The following is an 8719-nucleotide window of genomic DNA, read 5'->3' as shown; positions in this document are numbered from 1 at the left end:
CCCTGAGATAGAGAACCCTTGCAGCAGGGAGAAGTCAGAGGGCTTACAGTGGGGGGTGGGGTTGCTGCACTGCTGGCTGGTGCTCAGGATGCAGCCTCCAAAAGGGTTCTGCAGGTTGGGGGAGGTTTAGTGCTCACAATGGCCCCATTCTCCAGGCCACACACACAGAATTCCCAGAGCTCCTGCTGTCTGGCCAAGAATAGCTGGGATTCCTGGAGAAGAAACCAACTCCCCAGCCTCCATCTTCTGCTTCAGCCAGTCTCAGCATTTATTTTAGCATCTAGTTCTCCTCCCTTCCCTCCACACCTGCTAGTGCCTCATCTGCACACACATTGACCTCAGCAAACAGCTTCCAGGGGAGAGGAGAATGGTCTGGGAGGGTTCCTCCCTTCCTTCCCGAGGGGCATTGCTGGCCCTGGGCCTGTCTTTCTTCTCTGTGCCGTGGGGAGATTGGCCTTTGACTGCCCTTGGATTCAAGGGCCTTGTGCTACCCTGCCCTGGGGAGGTGAGAGAGGTGGCTCCCTGCCAGCCTTCTCTCCTTGACTTGAACCCAGGGAGGGGAAAGAGTGTCTCATCTTCCTTACTCCTACTTAAAGCCACCTCGCCCCCCTCTCAAGGCACTGTCACTTTGATTAGAGGCTTTATTGAATGATTTGAGGGAAAGGGGCAACTTTTCCGAGGGATGAGGAAAACCAGAGGGTACTTTTTCTAGGAGATGCCTCTGCTCACCAGGCTAGAAGAACCTGAAAGAGATGCTTGTGAAACTGTGTCGGGAACGTGAATCAGGTGCGTGAATCAGGCTGGGTGCTCCCTGAGGGCCCGAGCCCTTCGAGAGCACTATGAGAGTAATGGGGTTCTAGGTTATACAGAGTCCCCCCATGCAGAGCCCAGCATAACCTAGAGCCCTGCTAAATGACAGTTGGAAACCCCTTACCTACAGTGGGACCTCTTGCCGGAGTGGGGTGCTCTGGGTACAGCTCGAAGAAGGGGTAGTTCTGTGGATCATGCTGGAGGGGAATAGCTTCGCGGTAGAGAAGGTTGCAGGGAGTTTGACATTAGGCAAGGTTGGAGGACACAGGCTGAAAGCGGAGTTGCTCAGAGCCTTCAGCCGTCTCCGCCTTACCCAGATCCGGGTGTTCCAGAACACAGTGCGCCACGTAAGCCGGGTGGCTGTGCAGGCTCTTGCATTTCTTGCAAAAAAGGATCTCGCAGCGCGCACAGCCCCCGAGGCGCGGAGACCGTCGCGTCTCCAGCACGCACGGCTCCTCCGGAAGGCTTCGCTTCCTGCGGCCGGGAACCCGAGCTCTCAGTGCCCTGGGCCTTCCATCCTCCCTGGGGCTCAGCACCTGGGTCCTGGTGCGGGGCCAAGGAGCATCCTCACCTTTCGGCTGGAGCAGCCAGGCTGCCCAGCAGCGTGAAGGGGCTGAACCAGCCCCAGAAGCCGCTGTCTGAGCGCCGCAGCAGCGCCACCTGCTGGGTGCTGGACTCCTGGCGCAGCGGGTAGTAGGACACCGAGAGCCGCTCGCGGCTTTCCGCCTCCGCCTGGCGCGTCTCCTCCGCGACCTCTGCCGCGCTATCTGCGGTCACATCCTCGTCGTCCTCCTCAGACCTCTCCTCCTCTTTCTCCTGAGTCGCCTCCTTGGCGCAAGGCTCCTCCAGCTCCTTCTTCCACAAGGGGGTCTTCACACCTGCGAGCGAGGAGGAGCTCAGCGCTGTACCTTTGTCCCTGGTGGAGGACCTGGGAACACTTGACTGTGCAGGGCTCTGAAGGACGGTGCGTGTGAGATGCTCCGGACCAGCTGGACTCCTTAAGAGGGTTTCAGAGTATGGAACATTCCCGGGGCAAGCAGGGCTGCTCCCAGGCACTGCCAAGCTAAGGATTCGGGATAAGTGACCTCATTTCTGTCAAGCCGTTTCCTCATCTGTGTAGTGAGGTGAAGTAGTGCCTCACCACCTTTCTTTTCTTTTTCTTTACTTTCCTTTTCTAATCTCGGTTCTGAAGATTGCACCCAGTACGTTACTCTACCACTGAACTGCATCCCCAGATCACCACTTTCTTCTAATTGGCTCTAGGGGTGCCTGATCTCTGGGTAGGCTATCAGTAAACATTAATTGCATGAGTTGTCTTTTAATAGGTGGTTGTTTGTATTTTTTTTTAATTTTTTTTTAATATTTATTTTCTAGTTCTCGGCAGACACAACATCTTTGTTGGTATGTGGTGCTGAGGATCGAACCCGGGCCGCACGCATGCCAGGCGAGCGCGCTACCGCTTGAGCCACATCCCCAGCCCTGTATTTTGTTTTCTATATGAGTTTTCCCTCCTCAAAGTGGGACTTGTCTTAGGGAGCCCCAGCATCACTGGTGGTAGGGTGGACAGGACTCTTTGTGATTAGTAAAGCTATCTGTATAGGCAGACAGAACAGATAAAAAGATCCTTTCCATGAACCAATCAATTAGGAAAGAGCTGCCCTGGGGGTGGACAAATTAAGAAGAGATGCCTCTTCCTTCAGGCATGACCCAATTGCCAGTAGATTTTAAACACTACTGCCCACTCTTGCTGGCACTTTTTTGTTGAGAGCCACAATTCGGCTGTGGCTCTCAACACTTTTGTTCAGGGCATGAGCTCCATAACTTCAAGCTAATGTGGAAGCTGGTGTCCACCTGTCAGCAAACATTCATTCACCCAGCGCCTGTGTCTGGAGAGCTAGATTTATCATGAGAAGAAAAGGGAAGGCACAATTCTGGGAGTTTGTCCTGGAAGGTCAAGAAAAACTCCTAGCCAGGCAGGGTATTCTGAGGGAGAAAGAGTGCAAATTGGAGGCCAGCCTCAGTAAATTATCAAACCCTGTCTCAAACTTAAAAATAAAAAGAACTGGGGGTTAGAGCAACTAATTGCCCAGCATGTGTAAAGCCCCAGATTTGATCCTCACTATTGCAAAATATAATTATTATTATAAAAGAAAAAAAAAGTATAGATCCCTTTCCATCCTATTTAAGCAAAAGGAAATGATAATTGCCATTCTAATCCCTGTGTATTCGGCACCAACTGTGTACAGTCATTGTTCTCTTCCTACATCAGGTCTCTTAATCTCCACAACCCTCTTAGGTAGGTGATGCACGGGTAATAGCGGGGTTTCTGAATGTGATCCAGAATGTTTGAAATCTTTAAGGAGAAGTTGTTTCAAAGGTTCTGCCTGTTCTTGGTATTGCTAAAAGTGAAAAACCAGGGGTTCGTTGCACTTTTACCTAGGAAAACAGATTAAATAGTCTTCTGGTTTTGAAAGGCCAAGCCTGGTATGCAGCCAGAAAGGAGTGCTGGGGACATTTCAGGAGAAAGGGGAGCAGAAAATGGGTTTGAAAAAGAAGGATGGGACTTGGAGTCCAGCTTGTCCTTCATCAGTGGACACCACTGAACAATCTGATGGAGGGACATGCTCAGAGCTGTTTTAGGATGTTCCCTCTGACAAGATGGAGGAGAACTACTTAAGAGTCATTACAATGGTCCAGGCCATAGAAGACAGAGATCCAAACAGAAGCAAGCTAGAAATAAAGGAGATGTCAAGAATATCCCAGAAGAAGAAGTTGGGCATGGTGGTGCACACCTGTAATCCCAGAGACTCAGGAGGTTGAGGCAGGAGGACTGCAAGTTCAAAGACAGCCTTGGCAACTTAGTGAGGCCATCCCTAAGTAACTTAGTGAGATCCTGTCTCGAAATAAAAAATAAAAGGGCTGGGGATATGGCTTAGTGGTTAAGCGCCCCGGGTTCGATCCCCAGTACCAAAAAACAACCAAACAAGAAAAAGGAGAAAGGAGAAGGCTTGTAGCTGGGAAGATAGGTAATTGAGAAAAGGCTCAACTTCTATTCTGGGGTTACCATGGTGATGGGTGAGTTGGTTCAGGCTGGGGTCATGATGCCCCATCCTCTGGCCCCTGCCTGCCACCAGCCCCACTCACCATACTTATCCATTCTTTCCAAGGCTGTGTGCCTGCTTCTCCAGATCAGGGACTGGGATGGTGAGCAAGTGCCCAGAACCCATAGAACTTGATCTGGTCTCCACTGTCTGTTGGATCACAGGGGAGGTGGGGTTAGAACCTCATCTGCTGCTGGGGCTCCACTCTGGAATAATTGCCTTTTCTAGAGCCTCCAGAGGCACTCAAAGTCCTGGGGTCCCCCACCTCTCCTCTGGGGAAGGTGTTAAAGGAGACTGGAGTGGGTCTTTGGTCCCTGATAAGCAGATTTAAATCCTAGCACTATCATATAAATATACATGCTATCTGACCTTCAGCAAACTGGAGGCTACTTCTGAACATGGACACCATGAACAATCCTGAGTCATTCCCCGGGATCTCATGCCCCTGGCAGGTACATCTGAGGCGATACTGTGATTTTTAGGGGGCATCCTACCAAAACACCACAACAAGAGTCCCCCCAGGCCCAGTATCCATATCATTCTGCCCACCCCCGCAACCCTGATCTGTCCAGCAGTCCTTTGCTATCTTAGGGGGTACATTCCCTCTCTTAGGGTGTACATTCCCTCTCTTAGGAGCAAGAACTTTGAGTTTTGTGGGATTTTTGTAAAAACTCGAATTATAATAAAAACAGATTGATAATAAAAGCAGATTGAATGCCACAGAGTAACAGTCCCCTAACAGTCATCAGGAAAATAGTAGAGCCAGCAGGCAATTCCAGCAGCAGCAAGAACAGCCATTGGGAGACCCTCTAAAGGGCCACTGATAATGAATGCAAACTCATAATTCACTAGTTGTCTATCCATAAGACACAGTTTAAAGTCAGAAGAGAGCTGGGCACTGTGTGGCATGCCTGGAATCCCAGTTAGTTGGGAGGCCAAGACAGGAGAATCACAACTTTGAAGTGAGCTTAGGCAATGTAGCAAGGTTGTTTCACTGTAAAAAATAAGTGGGGATGTAGCTCATGGTAGAGCAACCCTGGATTCAACCCCAGTACTTGGGGAAAAAAATAACAAAATACCTTGGGTGCAGTAGCAAAAAATACTCAGGAACTCAGGAGACTGAGGCAGGAGGATTGCAAGTCTGAGGCCAGTAGAGTAACTTTGTGAGGCCCTAAGCAATTAGCAAGACCCTGTCTCAAAATAAAATATATATACATAAATAAATAAAAATAAAGGGCTGGGGATTTAGTTCAGTGGGAGAGTATCCCTGGGTTCAATTCCCCAAACAAAACCAAAAACTAAACAAAATAAAATTGGAAGAGGATGAGCTATACTTATTGGCAAGTTGGAGCATTATTCTCTGCGGTTCATAAAATCATGTCTAGAGAACAAGATGAAGTTAGTTACGGAAAGTAAAGCTACATTTATTCATATTAAACTTTAATTTTTAAATTAATAGTATAAATACCTTATTAACTTCTAATAACTAGGTATAACAGATATGCAGTATTCATTTTAATTGAGCAATAGAGAGCATTAAAGAAAATGTATCAGCAAGGTAGCATGTAAGCGCCACCGTGTGGGAATTATCTGTAACAACATCTTACATTTGTATAACAAAAGGGAACCGGAGCTCTTGAACTTTGAGCATATGTCATCAAAGCTGTATTTAAGCTGGTCAAATATTAGAATGCCCAAGTAGTAATGACTCAAACTTCATAAAATTTATTCATTCACTGAATTAATCTGAAGGCAGAGGGCTCTAGGATTGGCTCAATGACTGGATGAAGTTATTAACAGCCTTGTACATTCTATTTTTCCCCCTCTGCCTTCCTTATCTCCTTTTGGATGCAGAACGACTTGCTGCAACTCCAAGCATCATGACCTCATGTGACCATGAATGATCATGAGTTTTCAGAAGCCCTCCCACAGACTTCTCATTGAATCTCAATAGCCAGAATTGAGACACAAACCCATTCCTAAATCAACCAGTAGCAAAAAGAAATGGGATTGTCCTACCTTTAAAACCTTCTTTCCTTGTCCCCAAAGGAAAAAAAGGCCAGGCAGGACCCAGGACTTGTTTTAAGAACTCTTAGGAAACAGAAAACCCTCTAATCACTGAAAATGGACACTACATCTTCTGCAAATAGGACAGTGTGGGGACAGAAGACTATCCTTCTTCCTTCTTTCCCTGCCTTTTTGCTCCCCAACCACTGGTCTCGTCCCTCTTTGCCCAATTCCAGGCAGTTCCTTGGATCCAGGGTACACTGAAATCTGGGGGTCAGTAGTTGCCTCCACAGTCTAGGAACTGGATGGTCCACTACCAGCCTCTCTTTCCTGAGGATGTTCACCCTCCAGGAGGCCTGCTGTACCAGATCTTAGATACCATATTGTTGCTGTGGGTCCCTCGGCTATCCTCAGTCACGGCAAGACACAGACATCCGGAGCTGGTGAGAGCAGGCAGGTGACAGACCTCCAGTGGACCTCCTGCAAGCTCATTTAATGCAGAAGAGGTTACAACTGATCCAGGGCGCATCCTCCAATCATACATAAGCAAGCAGGTGACCTAACATTTAGAAACCAATCATCTTATGGTCAATGTAACCATACTATGAGGAAGTTCTCAATATTGCTACTCAGTGGAAGACAGTCTGGAAGGATCATTGTCCCTATGCAAAGGGGGCCTTATGAGTTGGGGGAATCATGCCTCAGGCCTTGTGTCTCGGTTCCCTGGCAATGCTGACCTCAATCACTGAGGATGTGGTTTCACTCAGATGGTTCCCTAGAGCAGAGTGCCCCACCCTGCAGGTGTTCCTGTCAGGCCTGTGTGAGCGTAGGTTTTCCTAGCACTCTGAGCTGCTCGTAGCTACTAGCTGCAAACTGAAAGTCACTCCCACACCGTCTCTCCATGAACTGGCCCAAGGCAACACCTACACACTCCTGTTCAGATGGTGAGAAAGCCTGCTGACTTCAGTGCAGCCATTTGCCTTTGTTCCTGTGATGGAGCAACAGTGAAGCCACCTTTCAGCTGATCCTGGATGGCACAGAGCTGCAAAAGGTGAAAGGGGGAAGGGCCTGGGGCCTCTGGGTAGAGGATCAGCAAGGGGATCAGGGATCAGGGATCAAGTTCAGCCTTATGAGCCCTGAAGGATATGTGCATACCGTCAGGGGTCTGTCATTGTCAGCAAACAATCTTGGCTAAATGAAGAAAAGGAAATTTCTGAAAGGATATTGACTAGACCCATAGAATCACCAAGAAGACAGAAGAACTGGGCTTTCCATACGGGCAGGACAAAGGCAATCTGGGAGTCCAGAACTATACCTAAAATTCTGCCAAAGAACATGGATCATAAAGGGTTGAATCCTTGACTGCTGCCCCTACAGTTCTGGGAACCAGGTGTGTATGTCACCATGGCTGCCCCCAGAATGGATTCTTTGCTCTTCTGGGTGCCACTGGCTCCCTCTCTTGGCCCAGGTGGGTGGGTTTGATTGGTTGAACCAAAGTCACATCTGGGGTGGGGCCTGTTGAACTTCCAGGATCCTTCTGGGTGGGAAACTCCCCAAACATGCTTCCAGGTTCAGAATCTCTGCCACATAACACACGCCCTTTATCGATTACAGGCAGGAGGGGGAGAACTCCACCTTGTTCACTGTATTTTTTTCTTCCAAATTCATTTGCCTGTAACTGACAGCAGACTAACTCAAACTAGCTTAAAGATAAAAGGGTGGGTGTACCCTTTCTCTGTCACCACTCCATCTGTGTCTTCTGACTACTTAAGATGTTCTCTGACCTAGTAAAAGAGGGAGCACAGATTTTCTCATTCCTTACAAAAATCCCAGCTCAAATTTTATGTATGTCATTAAATCTTCCAATGGCATGCATTTCCACCCAACTCCCCTTCAGAATTAACTGGATGCTTATTACAGTTCTCTTCCATCTAACACATATATTTAAATTCCTGAGTCTAGGGGTGTAGCTAAGGGGTAGAGCCCTTGCCTGGCATATGTAAGACCCTGGGTTCAAGCCCCAGTACCAAGAAAAAAAATCCTGTTCTATGATCAAAAAGTAAAGACCATTTTTAATTGAAGAAGACTAAAAAAGGAATTTATTGATTCATGTAATCTAAGTGTTGGCAAGCTAGAGTCGAAATCCACACCTAGCCTATTTGTGACTGACTCTTGAGCTCAGAATGGTTCATATTATTTTTAAAGGGTTTAAGAAAAAAAAGAAAAACAAAGAATAATATGTGACACAGAGAGTATGTGACTCTCAAAAGCTTAAAATATTTGCTCTGTGGCCATTTACACAAACTGAATTAAAGTCAGAGAAAGGCTTTGCTTTGAGACTCTCCTATGGCTAGGAGTGTAAGTGATCCCTTGTCTCCATTGTTTCCTTTAGTAAAAGGACATGTGATCACCTGCTGCAGTTTCAGCCTGCCTTGCAACTCAGTATGGCGCAATGCTTAAATTGTGATCAAAAGTGTAAGAACAGAAGGGAGTGTGTAACTTCTGCATTATTGTTATTATTTTTATTGCTGTATTGAGGATCAAACCCAGGACCTTATATGTGCGAGGCAAGAAGTGCTCTCCCACTGAGCTCCATTCCTAACCTCACATTGTGTTCTTATAAGGAAGCTCTCTGTTCTCTCCTCCTTGACATGGGGGGATTCAAAGTCCTGGGAAGTCAGAACTGATTGGTTAGATAACAACAATAGCCAAAGAGAGTGACAAGATAGAAAGAACCTGGGTGTCTGTTCAAGCTCACAGGAAGCACCACTTGCCTACCTCTGAAGGGGAGGAATAATCTT

At 47.5% G+C, this 8719-nt stretch overlaps 1 protein-coding gene across 1 annotated transcript; it reads right to left on the bottom strand.

Moving 5' to 3' along the window:
* Window positions 1–161: 161 nt before the first annotated feature.
* On the bottom strand, window positions 162–3967 carry LOC308636326 (uncharacterized protein C17orf50; the record flags this gene model as incomplete). The annotated part of the gene is made up of 3 exons (XM_081271744.1): window positions 162–1284; window positions 1382–1895; window positions 3955–3967. The coding sequence occupies 3 exons, from the start codon at window positions 3965–3967 to the stop codon at window positions 1056–1058; spliced, it is 756 nt and encodes a 251-aa protein (XP_081127870.1). The 3' UTR covers window positions 162–1055.
* Window positions 3968–8719: the final 4752 nt, after the last annotated feature.

This window comes from Spermophilus citellus (assembly GCF_964194105.1).
Source record: "Spermophilus citellus genome assembly, chromosome: 17".
In the NCBI taxonomy this organism is placed as follows: Eukaryota; Metazoa; Chordata; class Mammalia; order Rodentia; family Sciuridae; genus Spermophilus; species Spermophilus citellus.
This window is presented reverse-complemented; position numbering and strand designations above follow the sequence as displayed.